Genomic DNA, 20888 nt, shown 5'->3' on the forward strand with positions numbered 1-20888 from the left:
GGAGGGGCCGTGAGGGGGCGGGGGCCAGTAGGCGTGGTGTCAATGGGGGCGGTGCGAATGGGGCGTGGCCAAGGGCTGAGATGGGGCCTGGCAAATGGGCAGGGCCGCAGGGCCAGGGCGGGGCGAGGCCAGAGAGGGGGCATGGTCAATGACTGCGGTGGGGGCGTGACCAATGGGCATGGCTGCGGGGGCGGGGGCGGGGCGGGGGCGGGGGCGGGGGCGGGGCCAGTGCGGCCAGCGAGGGGCGGGGCCCATTGTATGAGCCAGCGGGCGGGACCAATGGGGCAGGACCGCTGGTGATAGGGCGGGGCCAGGGGCCAACGACTGGGCGGGGGCGCAGGGGGCGGGGCCTCCTCAGCGGGGCGGGCCTGATCGGAGGTCGTGGCGCCGCCGTGGTGGCAGAGCGGGATGAGCTGTGCCGCGGGAAAGGTACGCCGCACCGTCTCCCCGCTGGGTGGGGGTTCCGGCAGCCCTGGCGCCCTCTGAGGCGGGGCGGTGCTCGGTCCAGCTCCGTGCGAGCTGCTGACGGCGCGCTGAGCAGTGAGAGCGTTCCGTCTGCTCGTACCGCTTGGTCCCAGCCCGCAGAAAACAGCGGCGCCTTCCAGGCACCGGGTTTCCCCCTGCGAGGCTCCTAGGAGCGGGTTTCCCTCCCGGGCCCCGCGGAGGAGGCTGCTCGGCCCCAGCCCCCGGGCTGCCCGGACCGGGGGCTCTCAGGAAAGGGGTCAAAAGAGTTTTACCTTTCCCTGTGCATCCCACATTGTGGTCTGGGAGGAGGCGGTATCCGCAGGAGAGCAGCCTGGAGCAGCCGGGCTTGGAAACCCCAGGGCTTCACACACAAAGCTTGGGGCGTCTCTTGATTGACAGTCGGCTGAACGTGAGCGATCAGTGTGCGGAGGGGGCTGAGAAGGCCAATGGCATCTTGGCTTGTATCAGAAACGGCGTGACCAGCAGGTCCAGGGAGGTTATTCTCCCTCTGTACTCTGCACTGGTGAGACCACACCTTGAGTACTGTGTTCAGTTCTGGGCCCCTCACTACAAGAAGGATGTTGAGGCTCTGGACAGGCGCACACTCTCCTGGGTTGAAAACTGGTTGGATGGCCGGCCCAGAGAGTGGTGGTCAATGGAGTTAACTCCAGCTGGAGGCCAGTCACAAGTGGAGTTCCTCAGGGCTCGGTACTGGGTCCAGCCTTGTTTAATGTCTTTATCAATGACCTGGATGAAGGCATTGAGTGCACCCTCAGCAAGTTTGCAGCTGACACTAAGCTGGGAGGAAGTGTGGATCTGCTGGAGGGTAGGGAGGCTCTGCAAAGGGATCTGAACAGGCTGGACTGATGGGCCGAGACCAATGGGATGAGGTTTAACAAGGCCAAATGCCGGGTCCTGCACTTGGGGCACAACAACCCTATGCAGTACTACAGACTGGGGGAAGAATGGCTGGAGAGCTGCACGGAAGAGAAGGACCTGGGGGTGCTGGTTGACAGCCGACTGAACATGAGCCAGCAGTGTGCCCAAGTGGCCAAGAAGGCCAATGGAATCTTGGCTTGTATCAGAAATGGGGTCACCAGCAGGTCCAGGGAGGTTATTCTTCCTCTGTACTCGGCACTGGTGAGACTGCACCTCGAATACTGTGTTCAGTTCTGGACCCCTCACCAGAAGAAGGATGTTGAGGCTCTGGAGTGTGTCCAGAGAAGAGCAACGAAGCTGGTGAAGGGGCTGGAGAACAAGTCTTATGAGGAGCGGCTGAGAGAGCTGGGGTTGTTTAGCCTGGAGAAGAGGAGGCTGAGGGGAGACCTTATTACTCTCTACAACTACCTAAAAGGAGGTTGTGGAGAGGAGGGAGCTGGCCTCTTCTTCCAAGTGACAGGGGACACAACAAGGGGGAATGGCCTCAAGCTGCACCAAGGGAGGTTTAGGCTGGACATCAGGAAAAAATTTTTCACAGAAAGGGTCATTGGGCACTGGCAGAGGCTGCCCAGGGTGGTGGTTGAGTCACCATCCCTGGAGGTATTTAAAAGATGGGTAGATGAGTTGCTCAGGGGCATGGTTTAGTGGCAGATAGGAATGGTTGGACTCAATGATCCAAGAGATCTCTTCCAACCTGGTGATTCTATGATTCCACCTTCCTAAACGGTGAAACACATTTCCCAGATTTTTACTCTAGATTGGGCTTTAAGCCCAGATTTTCCTCACTGCATCACCAATGTTGTAAATGGAAACACAACTAAACCAGAAAGCTCAGTAGATCTGAAGCAGGTATCCCCCTGGTATGGTCTCAGCTCCAACCAACCTGACCTGCAGCTCATGGAGGTTGTACCCCGCAGGATTGTAAATGGGGTTAGTTCTTCTCTGCTATTCCCCTGGCCTGTGCTCAGATCTTCCTCTGAGGAAGACTAGGTGTAATGTCACTCTGGTGCCTGTCTGTTGAGGACAGAGCACTCCTGCTGTCTCAGGTCTTTGCTTAGCCAATTGTTTTGACTGCAATCTGCCTTGCCACTGAGAGCAACACAGCGTAAGAGATCACCCCAGCAGCCTCTGGAGGCATAGTTCCCAGCTGAAGGATGGGTTGTTTTCCATGTTCTTTTTGGTGAAATCGCCTGGGACCTTGAAATTATAGAGCGAAGCAATTAGTTTAGCACAATTTATTACAAATGATAACGCAGACTGCAAAAACAGCAAAGAACTGTAGAGAGGATCAGGAGAAACGTCTCTGCCAGCTGAGAGGCCAGAGTCCAGAGCAAATGTGGTGAAGGACATAAATTTCTGAGCAAAAAAATCATCAGCAAGGTTCCCAGGAAAAACAAGTAAAAATAGTATGCCATGAATGCTGTACATTTCTTTTTTGAAGCCACAATTTCTGTTTCTTTCCCTGTAACCCAGCAGTCTAGACATTTGAAAAAAAGCGTAACTGAGGTTTCTAATGCCCTGATTCCCTAAGGAGAGAATTTAAGTAAGTCAGTAAAAATGTGTTGCCAATACTGCCATCATGCCTCTCCCAATTTATAAGCCATTTCTCCAGTAAACTCTGCCGAGAGTAGTTTAATTAAATGCATATCTCATTTAAAGTTATTCGAACCAATCTAAACTATAATAGAAGCATCAAGTTTACAGAGAGGACTGGAACACAGAGAACCTCAGAGTCTCTCTGGTTTTCTGCTGACAGATTGTATGTCAGTGAGCAAATCCTTGTCTTTTTGTGCCTTGCTGTCAGTCTCTGTTATAATTTCTAGACATTTTTGAAGGGTGGAGACACAGAGAGATCCATGCCATGGTATCTATGGAAGGAAGGAGATGCATGATTGTGGGTTTGTTTAGAGGCATGCATGAGTCCCATTTTCCTGTGTGGAAAGAGAAGAGCATAACACAAAAAAAGTGAGCTTCATATTTTGCACAAAGCTGGCCAGAGAGCAGAGTAGTAGCCCTCCCAGGCATGCAATACAGAAAACCCTCAGCGCTGAGGTAGTCTACAGGAGGATGCTGAGGGTCCACCCTGCAAAGGCAGCCCTTATTCAGGGAGCTAACAGTCATTCTGTAGTGAAACAAAAAATCTGCATGTGGCTTCAGTTTCCTCGTTTTGTTTCCCATGGCTGGTTGCATTGGCAACTGCTGAGAGCGCATCAGGGTCTCTAGATATGTTATTTATTTCTGGACAAAAAAGCTAGGGAAATTAGGATGGTTCCTAAATGTGCTTCCAACCTCAAATCTGATTAATGGTTCTGATAGCTGGTCTGGGGCTGCAGCACAGCACACAGGGATGTGGATACAGCTGACCGCAGTTGCTCAGGATTGAATCTGACTGGCTAGTTTTCATGCCCTGGGCAAAGATTTGGAGGCATAGTCCTGTTCTCATTGGCTTTAGGAGAGAAGCCTTCCCACATTCCAGCTGAGTTAAAAGGGAAAGCGAAGAGGTGGGGGTTTATTTCCAGGAGCAGATTGCACACATTGACCATGGCATCTGAAAAGGTGAGAACTTGGACAGGGTCTGTGAAAGCTGCCTTGGTGCTGGATTTCAGGTAGAGATGGACTGTCTGCCCTCCTGGTTTTCACTGGGAACAGCAGTAGCTCCTTTCATTTGGAAAGCCATTTCATGTCATGCAAATATCCAGTGTGGATATTTGTAATAATCAGTGGGGAATTTGTCTAAAAAATACAATATAGGACAAAAGTTAGTAACATCTGGTGCGAGGGAAGCTTTGTAGGGGACAATTTAAAGGTCGCTTGTGTATTGCTGGAAACATCAGCTGCAACTACATATTCAGAGGGCCAGCATGAAAGACAGTGACATTACCTGTACACCCACAACAGGAACAGTCATGCTCAGAAAGGAGCCCTCTCTCACATAAACCTTGCTCTGTCCCGTCTTACAGTACCTGAAGCGCCTTCTGTTCATGCATTGTTCTCCTTATGATATTCTGGTGTTCCCACCATATAACCCCTTTATCTGTCTTTCTCTTCTCAGCCAATACTTTATAGCTATTTCCGAAGTTCCTGCTCTTGGAGAGTCAGAATTGGTAAGATCCAGTGCTGATCTCTGTTTCATTAAACGGTCTTGGTGTTACTGCAGTATTCTCCCCTTCACTAACCCAATTAATCAGTTACTTATTAAGAGAGAGATTAGCAAACATGATCCTGGAACAGTGAGGCATTTCTGCCTTTTCTCTGGAGTGGATTGGAAGGGAATACCACAGCCTACCTGTAGCAGGGGGAGGGGAGAGGAACAGACAGGAGGGCTTTGCTCAGCCTGCGGCTGGGTAGAGGGCATTACACCTTTGGTAAAGCTAACATGATGCAGATGGATGTTTGTTCCACGTTGTCTAAAAGAGCCCTACACCCTGTTTTCACACAAATACTGCCTCAAACCCTGGTCTGCCCAGGTCCTGAGAGATAAGCAGGGCTGTGAATAGTCCCTGTTTGAACTAAGACAGTCTTAAGCAAGGATTTGGAGGTGAGGGCCAGCTCTCCTAGCCTTTATAAGCCCTGTCAGGAGGGGCTGAGCTGCAAAGAGTGGCAAAGCTTTTTTTGAATAATGCAGTGGTTTTGCCAGGACTGATCTTTAGTGCTTTGGTCCTTCATTTGCCAGCGCACTATCTTCTTGGTGGACTCAGGCTGCCTTTCTTGAGGGATAGGGGTGGGGTTTTCTTATTTTAAAACCATTCGGTTTTCAGATGGGATGGTAACATTTCCCTGAACCTGTTACCCCTGACAGTGGTCTCAGAGTGCCTGTCTGAAGCTGTACGCTCTCTTCTTCCTAGCATTGGCTCTGAAAGGGATTGCCTATGACGTGGTGCCAGTGAACCTCCTGAAGGATGGGGGACAGCAGGTAAGGATATAGCTACCATTGCTCTCTCCAGGAGTACTGAACTTGAGGATCATTAGGGTGAATTTAGATCCACAGTAGAAAGTTCACAAGAAAACCCACTGAATTCCTCACTGCTTCTCTGTAACTAGTGGGTATTTCAAACCAGTATTCCCTGGCATGCAGACTAAAGATCATCTCCTCTCTTAAAGATCTGTGACTGAATTTCGTAAGGCTGAAGTTATTTTGCTCCTGCTTAGCCTGATATAACTGAACATACCTGGCACACAGATCTGAGAGAAGCTGCACTGCAGTTTAAACACAGACTCAACCTCACTCAGTTAACTCTAAAAGTGTGTGTGGTGGTGGTGTGTTCAAAAGATGCTGAATGATACAGCAGGGGGCTGCAAAGGGCCTGCCAAAGGAAGCGGTGGGTTGCCAGAAGAGATCTTCACTGATAATTTATTTGGAAGGCCTGAGCTGGGAGTTGTGCATCTTGTAATACCACCAGCTCGATGTGCCAGTATGGGCTAAAAATGTAGCTGGAGAACTAGTATGGTGATAACGACACTGCTGCAGTACTACCCATCCTGCACTCTGTATTGGTGGTTTATCAAGAAGTAAAATAGTTTGGCCTTGGATGCAGTGATCTCTGAGCCCCAGCGGGAGCTTGCTGTAGGCTAATAGTGCAGCCTAAATTGCTGCAAATATTGGTACTGAGGTAGAGGGAAAAGTTAGATTAAAAAAAATAAAATAATTCGGTAACTGAGTTCTAGGGGAAAGAAAAAAAACAAAGAATAAGAATTTCTTGTTGCAGTAATCTCAGGTTTGTTTCCACAGTTTTCTGCTGAATTCAAGGCAGTGAATCCAATGCAGCAAGTCCCAGCCTTGAAAATTGATGGCATCACCCTTTCTCAGTCTGTGAGTTACCAGTCACATCCCTATTAACCATTCACTCTAGCCTACTGCCAGTCTGGAGGGGATGGTATTGCCCCATCTCTTCCCTCAGAGCTCTCGTCTGTGCATTGGAAAAGAGATGGCATTTGTAATGAATGATCCCACTTAGGGGCAAAAGTATCACATAGCCTTTGCTGGGAAAGTGCTGTCAGGGGTTTAAGCTCAATTCAGCTCTGGTTCCTAACTCCACCTTCACTGAGCAGTTTGTAGTCTGACTTGGATGGCTGTGCCAGCATTTACCTAAAATTACAGCTGGGTTAAATGACTACAGGGTCCCAAGCAGACATTGAAAGGGCTTGGATTGTGTTGCTTGGAGTGGTAGCAAACTTAATTTAAAAGCTGTTGAATTCTCTTTGATCAACTCCCCTTTCCCACGTGCTCAGGATATGAACTTTCCTTTGGCTCTCCAATAACCTCCCGTTATCTTTTTGTTCATTACAGCTAGCTATAATTCATTACCTAGAAGACACCCATCCCAATCCCAGGCTTCTGCCCCAAGATCCAAAGAAGAGGGCTGAAGTCAGGATGATTGCAGATCACATTGCTTCTGGCATCCAGCCACTCCAGGTACTGCCTTGTCCTATCCATGCAAATGAGAAAACTAGAATGGATTTCCAGGAGTCCGTATCTCTGAAAAGTTCAGCCTCTTTGAATTGCTGCCAGAGAGCAAAGTGGCAGACTTTAGGACTGTATGTTAGCAATGAAATCTCTGTTTAGCCTCTTCCTGATCTGCCAATGGAAACAATATAGTACTTCCTACAAAGAAAATCCTATAGCACCCTAGAAACAGCTGAACCCATGCAGTTTCACTACAGGGTCTAGTGTGCTTCAGGAAGACAACAACTACAACTGTGTAACCCAAAGGGCAGAGGCAAAAGGATAACCTGGCAGCTGTTACAGAAGGACAGTCTCAGGAGAGAGATAGAGCGAGGTGCATAGTTCAGTGGGGGTGAGGTCAGGGCTGATCCAGCAGGCTGAACTCGGGTGGAGTGTTCAGGGTTTTGCCCCTCCTCATCTACCCTCTCCCACACTGGATGTGGCAGTGGGTAAGGTCCAGCCAGTAGAGGTCGATCTAACCTGGAGATCACTTGCCTTCACAGAACATGGGTACCCTGAAACTAATTGGGGAGAAAAAAGCGGAATGGGCTCAGAACTGCATCGCATCTGGCTTCCAAGGTGTGTCCCTCATGCAAAATTATCAGCACTTTGACTGACCCTTGAAAACTCTGCACTGGTGGGGTCCTACTTTCCTCCTCAAGCAGAACAACCAGTCTCCATAGGCTGGTGCGTCGGGGTCCTGCCCTGCTGATAACACTCCAGGATCTCGGAGGAGAGAGGCTGTCCACAATGCACTTCCAGTGCTGTGCGTTGAAGACGGAAAAAGCCTGAGGCCATCCTGTACACTGCAGCAGTTAATTCACTCTCCTATGCATGAGGGCTGACAGCACTTCTCCTTTCCACCCAGCTGCTCCCAAACTGGTCCACTTTGCACTAATTCTATCAACTATTGATATGCTTTTCTCATCAGACAAAAATATATCGGATGGCAAACTCCCACACAATCTAGCAAGTATCAGAGTAATTCTTTACCTCCCTGGTAGAAATATGGTGCTTTTCGTTTCCTCAAAACCCTTTCCCTGATATGCTGGAATGGCAGGCCCATCTTCACTTCTGGACAGACACAAGCTGACTGAATCCTTGCATTTTCCCCCTCCCCACTCTCACTTACCACTACATTGTCCTTTTAGTATTTCAGGTGCGTTACTTGAAGCAGCTGAAATCATCACCCTGTATCCCAAAATGCTGAAGGACCATAAAGACTCCTATAGCTACACTGTTATAAGATTTCTGTTCCTTCTAGGTTATGTCCCAAATTGTTCTTTTTTCATACTCGGCTCAGGGTCAACATGCTTGTGTTCATAATTCCCAGTCTAGAAGGTCTTTACCTCACTCAAGTATACCACCTCTCTTTGCAGCGTTGGAACAGATTCTGCAGCGCACTGCTGGGCGTTACTGTGTGGGGGATGAAGTAAGTATCTGAGAGTGTGTTGTGCACCATTGGAGAACTGAAAACTCCAGTATTTTCCATAAAATAGGAAAATAAATTAGGCGTGGAGACATGGCGCAACCCCATCCTGTGCCTGGAGTTACGTGTGGTGCCTTTACCATAAGCAAGACAGTTGCATGCATCCTACTTGGGCCATTACTGACTTGCAAATAGTTACCAGATGTTTACTCTTCCTTGCCTATAACCTGCTGATGGCCAGATTCTGCAGCTGTTTCTAGCATGTCACTGCTACTAGAGGATGTGGAAATGGATTATATATATTTAAGAGATTTGGAGTTCAAAGTGTCCTGTCATAGAGGCAAAGATTGGCTGAAGAAACACAGTTTCAGTTCTTAGCTCTGCCCTATGGAGCATTTAACTAAGCTGTGTTGTATTTTTCTGCTCTGGCTGTCCACTTTTAACACAGACAGATTTCAGAGGGCTCACATACAAGCTGTTCTGACCCTTACCAAGCTAAAGGCCACTCAGACCTCTTCCATTTAGTAGTCCTGTTTGGCAGGCAATCGGATGTGTCCTGCAAAGGACTGGCAAAAAGGAAGGCTCCTGCAATAACCTGTGATGCAGAGTCTTGCCTAATAGGAACCTTATGAAACTGGAGACCTTGGTGGGCAAAAGCTAGTTATAAGATTTTATACTGGAGAATAATAACGTGTGCTCTGAAAGGCACCAGAGGTCTGTGTCCTGGGGAGTGGGGTGGGGGCAGCTGGTTCTGTGTAGATAGGCAGCTAGCTGTGTTGTTCTTGAGTCTTCTTTTCAGACTGCAAGTTCCTGAACCTATGTGCAAAGGCCATATCACATACCAGGCCCTGACATTGGCAGGAGCTGCTTTGTACTTCTGCAATGCAAACAAGCAAAATTAACTCATCTTTTTCCCAGTGATGCAAACTCCCCTGTCCCTCCATCACCTCCCTCTGTGCCTTGCCAGCAGACTTGTTTGCTCAGAGGCAGTTGCCATAGAAGCACCTTGTCCTTGAGGTCACGGTGAACAGCTGGTAAACATGAAGCTCCCTAAGGGCTGATAGCTTCTTCTAGTAGTGATTCCTATGAAGTTCCTTTCTTTGTAGTGTTGTCATATTATGTATGCTGGATTAAAGAAAAGGATTGTTGTGACAACTCCGCTAAACTGGCTGATAAAATAAAGTTTCTATCCTGCTGCCAAAGCCTGCCATCACAGTGAAGCGCGATAGGACAGGCTCCAAGTTACTCTGACCACTTTTCTCTGCTACATTTGCAGGTTTCCATGGCTGATCTGTGCTTGGTGCCTCAAGTTGCAAATGCTGAAAGGTAATTAAGGCTAAGCTTGAGGTGATCTTCAAAGGCACCTATTCCTCATGCTGTGTGGGCTGTTAAGACCTTGCCCTCTGCTGTTCCCTGTGCTTGTTAGGAAAGCATTCCTCCTGCCTGCTCTGTCCAGTTACGGATTCTTCTCTGAATGAATTTTCCTACGTCACAAATACTGTCTCTTTTGGAAGCTCTTGGAAATAAGCAGCTGGGCTTTCTTCTCAGAAGCCCCTGGAGGAAACTTGATCTATGTCCTTAGAAAAGGAAAGTTGCCCACACTCCACATCCTCTCTCCCTGTTTGCACTATATTTGCACTGCACACAGCGGGGAAAGATTAATCTGACTATATTTGTTGAAAGCCTTAAATCTACGCAAGTAGCATCTGTGTCATTCCTGGGAAAAGCATAATCCCTTCTTACCTGGTGCTGCATGCTATATAAAAGCCTAGTGAAGACAGAAGAACTAACCTTTCCTCTAGCATTTGTTTTTTAAACTGATAAAGATGAACCTTATCTCTTAATGTGAGAGTACCCCAGCCTGTAAGATTTTCCCATACTGGGCAGGCACAGCACCTTTCTGCTCACTGCTGCACTGGCCAGCTGACTTTAGAGTACCTCACAAATTCTTTTCCCTTTGCAGATTCAAAGTAGACATGGGTCCGTATCCCACAATAACCAGAATAAACAAAGCTCTCTTGGAGTTAGAGGCATTCAAAGTAAGCCACCCATCCCGGCAGCCAGATACTCCTGCAGATCTGCGAGCTTGAAGCCCTTCTAATCATTAAACCGGAGCATCAAAGAAGACAACAGCTGCAGCTCAAGTAGGATTTCAGTGCCAGCCAGAAGGGTTAGTAGTATTGTCTCACTTTCATCTGGATGGGACGACAGAGGACTTGGAAGTAGGCCAGATGATGTACAGGAACTATACCTGTGCTGGAAAGCTTGCAGCTGCTTCTGACTATGCTTTTTTTTATTTGATGTATCTCCATGAAGCAGATTAAAACAGAAGCATCCATAATTATCACAAGTCTTCTTTTGTATGGCTTTGGGTTGAGGAGTGTGTCCACAAACAATTGTGAGGCATTAAGCCAATTCCGGACTCGCCACAGGGGCTTCTTCATAGAAAGTGCATCAGGAAACCAGTGTGCACAGTGTGCTACTGAACTAGTAGGCCTGCTTGTCCTTGCAGCGGCCTCAGAGCTAGGACATAATCATCAGTGGCATGGACATAAATAATAAAAGCTAGTCTCTGGCAGAAGACAGCTTAATCCCAACCCTTTTTGGGTCCCACTGGTCTTGCAAGAGCCAACAGTCCACAAACTATGCTACCCCTTGCAATGGCAAGAGAATTACTACCTGGGACATCTGATTTGTACCTCTTCTTTATGTCTAGCGGCATTCCTGTAGAATTTATAATAAAGGTCTGTCTAGAGCAAAGCCAGATGGTTTTGCCATAGTCGGCAAGACACAACTAGCTCACTTCTATATGCTGAAAATGATGGTGTTCTCTTCCCATCCTCAGACACTACTCTAGGTGTTTTTTCTAGTCCTCAGCTGCAAACTATTTCCCAAGAGAATCCCACTGTAGATTGCCCTCCAAAACAGAATTATGACTGAACTTTCACTGTGAGTACCTTCCAAACAGCAGGAGTAAATCCCATCCCACACATCCCAAATGAAACCCAACACCTGAGTCCCCTTTAGAGCTGAAAGCACCCTGGAAATTCCAAAACAGAAACGGGTAGGGCAAGAAGAGAAACCCAGAAGCCTGTGTTACCCAGAAACAGTGTTACTGTGCAGGCTCAGACACCACTGAAAGTTTTGGCACGCAGGCCCAGGTACCAAGCCAGGGACATGGGAAGGAATTTCTGCCAGTTTGATGCTGCATATCAGCTGCCCTAAGAGGGCAATACCCATGGCATTCAGAAAGGCTTTACAAACCAGTGATCTCTTGTGCCAGGGTAGCATTCACCTACATACGGGTACTTGGTCTGCCATATTGCTTGGACTCATTTATTATTATCAATATCTGTATTCAGGCTGGTGAAGAGCCCTTGCCATTCCAGGCTTATTGTGAGGATTGTGCATTATCCTAGGTCAAGCTGGATCTTGACTGTGCTGCTGTATAAGGCCCCAGCACAGTTGGAGCCCCCAAAGACCAACACCGTATGCACGTTATGCTCTTTGTTCTCCTTGTCCTTATCCATCAGGTGGGCAGGCATCAGATCAAGCAATGTGTGGCCAGCTCGGGGCACAGAGCAGAGGTCATGGTGGATCACCGTGCTCCATGAAAGAGTATCTGAAGTAGAAAGTGGTGATCAATACTGACAAACCCATTCCTAGTACAAAGGATGAAACAAATGAACCAGACTAGGTGTTCTGGGCTGCTCTGCAGCCCAATAATCACCTTCAACTATGGAAGCCACAAAGGAGAGTGACTCACCTAGGTGGAAGACAAAGGCATCCTTCAGGGCTCCCTTAGCATTGCAGCCCCCACTGATCAAAACCTTCTGGTCCGACACAGCCAGAGCTGCATGAAAACTGTGACCAAAGTCAAAAGGTGACTACAGAAAAGCCTGCTGGCTTTGCCTCACTCAGCAATGGGCAGGAGTGGGCAGACTTCAACAGGAGGCTAGAGAATTAAGATGCAGAATGGAAGTTACCTTCTTCTGCCCTGACCTGCTGAATAACCCCAAAAGAGCTATTTGTTTGCCTCTGCAGGTCAGACCATAATTGGGCCCCACAAGCATCTCATTATCTCAGAACAAGCTATCAAAACTCCTATATTTTGCTCTGTCAGTGAATAGGCTGGCTCGATTTTGGTGTGATTTAGGTCATAGTTCTAATGGGCAATAGAGTCTCTTCAGGAACAGCATAGTCCTGGTACAAAAGTTTCTTCCTCTCTGTGTGTCTGTTGTACTCCATGTACAGTGGAGACCAAACAGCAGGCATACAGTTCACTAGCACAAGGCAGAAAACTTCCCCTAGCCTGAAAAGCCGATTTCCAGGGAGACTTAGGGGTCTGCACACTCTACAGGCACCAACTAGGGCAGCACAAGAATTTGTTGTCCCACAGCAGAGGGGCTATCCACTGTATTTTGACTAGTGGAACAGAGATATGCAACAGGGTTTTATCATAATCACCATTTAAATCTGGCTTCAAAGAGAAAGGAGAGAGGAAGAAGATAAATCCTGGGTTTGCAATAGGATCTTACCAACGTGCAGAAGGCTGTCCTGCGAGGAGAGGAACTGATGTGTACTCCATGAAACCTGACAGCCAGTGGAAAGGCAGGTGAAATGTCCAAAAAGCTTAGCCTCATGAATAGACAAAAAACTTCCATACTCTGCCATATCAGCAACTTGCATCCTGTTACCTAACTTCTTCCAAAAAAAAAAAAAAAAAAGCAGTATCTTATTTTTCCTCATTCCCTCCCCTCTTACCCCAGAAAAGGTTTTTTTATCTCATGTTTTTTTGATATCAGTTACTTACTCAGGAGTTTTTATAATGTTAATGCTACCAAGCATGCCTCATCCCCCAATCCCCGCTTTAGAACAGACCTCCCCAAGGCATCCAGCTGACACAGACTTTCTTACCCAGATCGAGGATGTGCATGTCACTAAGGTAGAAAGAAGTTCTCCGACCCCCAAAAATCAGCAGCTTGTTCTTCAGTAGAGTGGCTGAATGCCTGACCAGAGAAGAAACAAGTGAATAAAGTATCTTCAGCAAGTTCCCACAACTGATGGTTCAGCCTTGGCTTCTGCTATTGGGCTGCCATAGCTTCAGTCTATACCTGCCCCTAAGCTCAAGCACTGCAGCCCAAGGACAGAATCCCATCAGTATTCATGACAGGAGATACTGGGGGTCACATTGCTGCAATCATAGCCCTATTTTAAGGAGCAAATGGTGGAGAATAATCCACTAATAATTTAGAAAATTGTACTGGGGTGAGAGGGAAGGTGAGCAAAGGTTTCCTACTCTATTTTGGAGGGCTGGAAGAAGAGCACTCTCACCCAAGCCTAGGTAAAGGCTTATCCCCTTCTGAGATGGGCTGATACCAAATTTCATGTTCTGGATTGAAGACATAGAGCACATTGCTGCAGGGTCCAGCTGCCAGTGATGACTTTTTGGGGAAAGTTCCTCCGAAAACAAAGAGTTCCTTGTGGTAGATAGTTGCACTGTGGTAGGTGAGCACTGGGATCCTCCCTTTAGCCTAGAAATAGTTCAACATAAATTTGTCACGAGAAGTGCATTGTTTGCTGCAAGACAAGTAAGAAAGGAGGCCACATCATGAAATGAGTTCAACAGGTCTCAATTTTCACTTTATTGGCTCCCCAGACAGATCTTTTCCTCACAGACAGACAGTACATCCTTTGTGTACTCCGCTCACAGCCCTGCGAGTGCTATGATAAGAGAAGAAAGTCAACCTCCTACCCCAGCTTCCTCAGAACACAACAGAGAACAAGAAGACCTCATCTAGGCTTATTCTGTAAAAGCCATGACTTAGTCAGGAAAAAGACAGTGTCTTGCTTACAAGGCCCTCTGCAAGAACCTAACAGGCAACTACAGAGCTCCGAGATCTGCTGTGCTCAGAGCAGTCCCTGATTTTAAAAGACCAGCTCTTCACCTCAGCATCCAGTGCTCTCAACAGCATATAAAATGAGAGGCCACTTCCCTCTACCATTCATACAATTCTTCCCACTCACAACCTTGGTCAGACACAGAACTCTGCAGCAACCACTTTTTCACATGGCTTTGTTGGTTGTAGGCACAGCCCCTCGTTTCTGCCAAGCTGTGGCCTTTCAACGTAGCCTTCTTATATCTGTCAATCCCAGCCAAGCAGCTCAGACCACCCGGAGCAATGGTGGACAATGACTACCCGAGGAAGGATACAGGCAGGCACATCAATTGCTACATTCTGCCAGGAGCTGCCACCCCTCCTGTGCTTTTGTCTGGGAAGAGCAGCAGTACTTACAGCCACAAGGAGCCATTTCCAGGTGACTGTGTCCAGAATGTAGATGCTGCTGTGGTCTTTGTCCTCTCTTATGCCCCCAAAGATATAGATACGCTTGGTGTCTGGGTCGTAGGTCGCTGTGTGACCATGCATGCACAATGGTATGGTGCTTTGTAGCTGGGAACCCACTGGAAGCCATATGTCACTGTCTGTGGGAGCAACACCAGACAGATGATGTGGGAGTTCAAAGATCCTCTCAGCCTCTCAAGATTAAAGAATATGTCATGAAATCTTTACTCAGGACTTTGCCCGCTTCATCTCCTCTCCTTGATTCAGGGCTAGAGGGAACACACACAGAGAAATGTTTCTGTGTAAGGAATTAAAGAAGACACTAACTAGGTGGGGAATAATAAGGTGGAAGAGAGGATCAGTAAAGTACAGAAAGTTGCAAGACACTGGAGCTATATCTCACACTTCTCGACCAGTGATCACACTCAAACTGCAAACTGCTCTGATGCTGTTACCCCTAAAAACCCACCCAACTCTTTCCAGAACTTATACCTTTGCTCCTAGCGGGCTCTCACATACAACCTCACAGTGTCTCACAGCACCTTACACTGTCAGCTCACACTAGGAGATGAGATACCTTTGCTGTTCCCTCCCTATGCACAGACCTCCAAGTACCCCTTTCCATCTGCATGAGCTATCCTAGAGTCCCATTGCCCACATTGCCTTTGATTGCCCTGAATTCCCCACCAATTTCCAGCTTCCAGAGGGCATCCTTGCAGGACTGCTGATTGGCACCTTCTCCACCGATCAGAACAGCTGTCCCCACGTCACTGAGGCACATGGCATGGCACCACCGTGGGCTGGGACTGCCTAGGTAGGGGAGAGCACAGGGCTGTGAGTAGACTCAAGACAAGACACCCCCAGCTCCCCTCCCTGCTGGGAAGAACAAGGCAGCTGAGGGCTCAGAAAGGGTCAAATGGGAAGGCAAAGGCCCCAGACTCCTTCCCTCTGGGGTTGCAAGGTACATAGCTCCCCAAGGAAGATTTTCTGTTTGCTTTGGGAATAATTGCTGTACCAGGAGAGACATTGCTAAATGAAAGCAGCCGCGAAGAGTCTGGCTGGAGGTAGGATGCATGCAGCCTGTCACTTCAGACAGGCTTTGGTGCCCTTCATTGATTACCCATCACCAGAAGGGATATCCCAGTTGTGCTGTCCCCCTGTGTTACTCTTTGTGAGGAAGGGCTATCAAGGGACAGCTTCTTCGTGCCTTAGATAGGGCAACTAGAAGCCTGGAGCTGCTTTCAGATCATTCCTCATACTACTCTGCTCCTCCTCCTTTCCTCTCCCAGGCCCCCACGGTTGGCTGAGCAAGCTAAAAAATACTTTTAAATCAAAATGTATTCTGCATCTTACCCCTTGCCTCAAAGGGCTATGCACCCACAGGCATGCCTGAGGGGCTACAGAAGCATATTGGAGAGCCTGAACTGGAAGCATCTATACTGAGGGCAACTGCATGGAGAGGAGCAGTAAATATATATGTATATACATACACCCAAACACAAACTACCTGTTATTCTTGATCACTGGGGAGATGAAGCGTGAAAGGCCTGTGACATTATAGGGAATGGCATCACTGAGTGGTTAAAAAGACAAACCAGATTCTAGGAACCAGATTCTCACCTTGCAATTCCTCCACCGCCAGATCTGCAGAGGAAACACAGAAATGGCCCTATATTGAAAGCAGCCAGCAGACATACCCTGCAAGCTCAACTCCATGGTTTAATAGCCCTTTAGCCTTCCTTCCCTCAATCGCAGCATAAGGCTACCTCACTGCAACAAACAAGGTGCAAGACCAAGAATCCTGAAGAAAGTCTCATCAGAAGAAATGCAGAAGACAGGTAAGAGCAGGGCACGCTTCTTTTGACTGCAGTCACGCTGTCGTCATTGTTTTTTCCCCCTTCTCACACTGCCTACAGCAGAAGTGACTTTATGATCGAGCTATATTCGCCATTGTGAGATGCAAGCCAAGCCCCAAGGAATCAACTTCACATGGGGACCACTGAGTTATCATCAAACACAAACTTGGTCAAGCCCTACAGGCTGACTGGGAATTCACATTCCAGAAGCTAAAACCTTTGTTTCCAAACTGCTTGGCAACTACCTTCTCACTACAGAAAAGTCAGTACAATTATACCAATTATACAAATATCCCTTTTCATATTATCCATGCTTTAATAACAACTGATGCCTTCTATGAAGCAAATGGTATGCTGTTAATAGGGGAACAAACGTACTAATGGAAAGGTTACAGAACATCACAGTAGGTAATTTTCTTTTGCCTCAATTTACTCTTTTTTAAAAGAAGGCTAATGATACCTCTTTTCATTTTCAAAGCACTTTTACCCATATGAAGAGATAAGCGTATTATGTTATGGTACAGTGTTGGCACTAAGAATATCCCATGTTCTATTTCTTGCCTTTTCCCAACAGGCAAAAATTCATCAAGTATTTTATCCAGGACTAAAAGGCAGTTCTAGATATCTTGCAAGCCAAGACAAACGTATCTGGCCTTGGAGGTATACACAGAAATGGTCGGGGAAGTTGTTGCCCAGCAACATTTATAGATCATTCAGGCAAGACCTGTAAAACAAACCTGGAAGCTGTCACTTACCTTCTTCATCAAGATCTCTCTCAGATGCAGTGGGTTCAAATAAAACTTTCCTGGGCTTCTTGGGGCGGACAGGACTCTTCCTATGGACCTCACTGGGTTCCCCCTTGCCAGACGCTGGTTTCAGGGCACAGGGTACTGCCAGGGTCCTCAGTGATGGGCAGATGTCATTCCTCCCAGGCCTGGCTGCTCTAGTGTTCACCTCTGAGCTCCGACTGTTAACCTGTGACAACAGTGCCAGTCAAATCAGCCCTGAAAAAAGAGACTTGAGGCTACCGTGATCTGTCTGTTATGGGGCCAGAGATTAGTTTCACATGGTGACTGTTTTCAGGCTCATCTCATCATTAAGTCACAAGGGCCAGCATGCCAACAGCATCAGCTGCCAAATATATGGCTGAACAATGCAACTACTTGACGCTATATCCAGTGGTCTCCTTTCACACTGCTGGCTGTGATGGGCACAGTGGGCACAAGGCAATGCGAAAGACAGAAAGGCCATCCATGCTTGAGTAACCAGGCAGATCAATCATCCCACCAAGGGCTGTTAAATTCAATGCTTCCAAAGGCATTTAAATGGAGAATAATGCTTTCTTTAGCACAAGTGAATCTTTGGCTCCAAAACTTACTTAGTCAGGTCTCCACTGAGAGAGCAGCAGCAAATGTTTCTGCTAGACATCACCTGTGCAGCTACAAGTGAGGGAGAAGGTACTAAGGAGAGAGTGAAAGAAGGAGAGCAAGGCTCCAGGATACATATACCTTAGCAGGATTCTCCAGGTCCTGGCCAAGGCACAGATCATCTGCTGGGAGCATTGGTAACTGGGTGGTCTCTGGAACAAGGGAGGGGTGGGCGGGCGTACTGCTGGAGACACCTTGGAGCAGCTGCAGCAGAAACAGGGACAGAGAGAATAAGAGGACATGGCAGGTGTACTGGCCTCCATCCACAAAGGGTCAGCAAAAAGGTGTCTTGTGAGGGACAGACACCTACAATGGAATGACCCAGCTTTGATCTCTAGCACCAATAGAAACAACAAAGAAAACCAAAGCCAGATGCTAGGAACAAACAAGAAAAGGACTAAAAGGCAGTTCTAGATATCTTGCAAGCCAAGACAAATGTATCTGGCCTTGGAGGTATACACAGAAATGGTCTGGGAAGTTGTTGCCCAGCAACATTTATAGATTATTCAGACGAGAAATAGAAACAACAAAGAAAACCAAAGCCAGGTGCTAGGAGATGCTAAATCCAAGGTCACCAGCACGAGATGAAACAACCGTGTGAGTAGAACGGCCCCAGGAAGGACTGGTACTGGACATGAACTGCCCTCTGCTGCCCTTCTCCTGCGACACATCAGGTGCTTCAGCAAAGCTCTGTTTGGGGAATAGGCCTGGAGCACCACAGAGGGCTTAGGCTCAGCACAGATGTGCATTAACAGATCCACGTGAGGCAGCCCTGCCTTGGAGCAGCAGAGAAGATGAAAAGAAGATAGGAGAGAAATTCCTGTGGTGCAGAAATGACAACACTTGGGACCCAGGGCAGGAAGAGAGGATGTTGGTTCTTTTACCTGTCCATCGACGGTCAGGACAAGCTTCACAGAGTTGCCTTTGCACATCTCTTTCAACGAGGCCATGAAAACATCCGTCCTCCAGTCACCTTCCCACACCAGAGACCTGCACAGGGGACCACGGGTTTTCAGCCCACAAGTGACACTGACCAAGGAAAAAAATCCTGCTCTCACACCAGCCAGTGACACCCCAAAAAGATCCAGCCCTGAAAGCAGCCAAAAGGAAGATAAAAGCATCACTAGAAAGAAACACCACTGCAGAGGACCAGTGGGCTTCAGCAGCCCTGGGACGACACCAGAACCAGGCAGCACCACAGAGCAGAAAGGCTTTCCAGGGCAGAGCCAGGACCTGCGGGTGGGCTCCAGCGTGCCGACCCGCTGCGGCGCGACTCCCGGGGACACCAGCAAGTCCACCGCGATGCTCGTGTCCGGCGAGTAGCAGCTCCAGTCGCCCAGCCCGAACACCACCAGCTGTTTCGGTAGCGGCAGCGGCAGCCACGCCTGGAACCCCATCCTGCTGGACTGGCTGCGAGCCGAGGGAAGGGGAGCAGCAGAGAATCATCCAGGAGTGAAACGGAAGGTCCAAAAAACACACGAAGAGGCTTGAAAACAGGCTCGTGCCAGGGCAAAAGGAGAGGGCTTGTCTCATTTAAAGAGGGAGCTGCGCACGGATAGATCCCAAGCGGCAGCCCAGGGCACGGGGCAGGGGCTACGGGGCACGGAGCAGGGGCACGGGGCTACGGGGCGGGAGCACGGGGCTACGGGGCACGGGCACGGCTCCCCCGCGGGGCGGCGCCGCGGCAGCTCCGCACCTGCCGAGGCGTCGCGGCGGGTCCCGCAGCGCCCAGAGCACGTAGAAGGCGAGGCGGCGGGCGCGGCCCCGCGGTGGGGCGCGGGCGGGCAGCATGGCCGGGCGGAGCGGCTCCTTCGCCCGTTCCCAAACGGCGGCGTCTGCGAGCGTTCCTTGCAGCTCGCGTAAAAAGGAGCAGGTGTGAAAGTTTGCCGCCGGGGCTGCCCCCGGAGCAGGTGGGATGGGGGCGGGTGCTTTCTAAATGACACCGAGTTCTGGAATCCTCAACATAAGAAGGATGTGGAGCCGTTGGAACGGGTCCGGAGGAGGCTACAAAGATGATCAGAGGGCTGGAGCGCCCTCCCTCCGAGGGCAGGCTGAGAGAGTTGGGGTTGTTCAGACTGGAGAAGAGAAGGCTCTGAAGAGCTCTTATAGCGACCTTCCAGTACCTGAAGGGGCAACAAGAAAACTGGGGAAGAACTGTTCGCAAAGGCTTGTGGTGATAGGATGAGGGGGAACGGGTATAAACTGGAGAGGGGCAGATTTAGGCTTGACATAAGGAAGAATGTCTTCACCATGAGAGTGGTGAGGCACTGGAACAGGTTGCCAAGGGAAGTTGTGGCTGGAGGTGTTCAAGGCCAGGTTGGATGGGGCCTTGGGCAGCCTGATCCAGTGGGAGTGTCCCTGCCCATGGCAGGGAGTTGTAACTCGATGATCTTTAAGGTCCCTTCTGACTCAAACCATTCTATGATTCTATGAATCCGTGCCACTCTGTATCTGGTACCACCTGTGTAACAATGAACAGCACTGCTGAGCTCAGAGCTGGTGTTGGTAATCAAACCACTAAAAGCAGTAACAGGGCTTCAGCAGCCAAGAAGCAATGTTTTTCACATGCAGCTTAACAAGGAAGAGTCACTTCCCAGGCAGGGCCATCAAAACACACTGTGGGGCTGAGCATCTCGTGATGGGAGCATTTCTGCTGCAGCCCAACCATAAAAAAAAAAAGAACACAGAAAGGGTGAGAAAGAAGTAACGTGATGAAATTTGACACACTTTCCAGCATCCCCAACTAGCTGCTTAGTTTTTCCCCTTGGCCATATTAGAGCATTGGAACAGGCTGCTTAAGGAAGTGGTGGAGTCTCCATCCCTGGAGGTGTTCAACAAGTGAGTAGACGTGGCACTTCAGGACATGGTTTAGTAGGCACAGTGGTGTTGGGCGGGCAGTTGGACTCTATCTTTGTGGATTTTTCCAACCTCAACAATTCTGTATTCTATATGACTGAGCCAAGCACAAAGCCAGGCATTCATAGT

At 48.7% G+C, this 20888-nt stretch overlaps 2 protein-coding genes across 5 annotated transcripts; one reads left to right on the forward strand and one right to left on the reverse strand.

Annotated features, from left to right (window-relative positions):
* Window positions 1-342: 342 nt before the first annotated feature.
* GSTZ1 (glutathione S-transferase zeta 1) lies at window positions 343-10958 on the forward strand. Of its 2 annotated transcripts, none has more exons than XM_009566773.2 (9): window positions 343-429; window positions 4457-4508; window positions 5250-5317; window positions 6134-6214; window positions 6692-6817; window positions 7351-7426; window positions 8227-8279; window positions 9553-9602; window positions 10240-10958. In XM_009566773.2, the coding sequence occupies exons 1-9, from the start codon at window positions 409-411 to the stop codon at window positions 10364-10366; spliced, it is 654 nt and encodes a 217-aa protein (XP_009565068.2). In that variant the 5' UTR covers window positions 343-408; the 3' UTR covers window positions 10367-10958. The 2 variants fall into 2 exon arrangements, with proteins under 2 accessions (XP_009565068.2, XP_009565069.2); XM_009566774.2 differs by lacking the exon at window positions 343-429 and adding an exon at window positions 3856-3960 and having other exon boundaries at window positions 10240-10953.
* Window positions 487-18897, reverse strand: LOC104064499 (actin-fragmin kinase). 3 transcript variants are annotated; one of them, XM_054068988.1, is made up of 9 exons: window positions 18788-18897; window positions 17232-18107; window positions 16241-16264; window positions 15308-15430; window positions 14573-14760; window positions 13611-13810; window positions 13194-13285; window positions 12815-12869; window positions 487-3335 (listed from the first exon to the last, which is right to left on the reverse strand). In XM_054068988.1, the coding sequence occupies exons 4-9, from the start codon at window positions 15399-15401 to the stop codon at window positions 3224-3226; spliced, it is 741 nt and encodes a 246-aa protein (XP_053924963.1). In that variant the 5' UTR covers window positions 15402-15430; window positions 16241-16264; window positions 17232-18107; window positions 18788-18897; the 3' UTR covers window positions 487-3223. The 3 variants fall into 3 exon arrangements, 2 of the variants coding, with proteins under 2 accessions (XP_053924963.1, XP_053924964.1); XR_008450224.1 differs by having other exon boundaries at window positions 3250-3335; window positions 12815-12980; XM_054068989.1 differs by lacking the exon at window positions 12815-12869.
* Window positions 18898-20888: the final 1991 nt, after the last annotated feature.

The sequence above is a fragment of the Cuculus canorus genome, chromosome 5 (genome assembly GCF_017976375.1).
Source record: "Cuculus canorus isolate bCucCan1 chromosome 5, bCucCan1.pri, whole genome shotgun sequence".
NCBI lineage: Eukaryota > Metazoa > Chordata > Aves > Cuculiformes > Cuculidae > Cuculus > Cuculus canorus.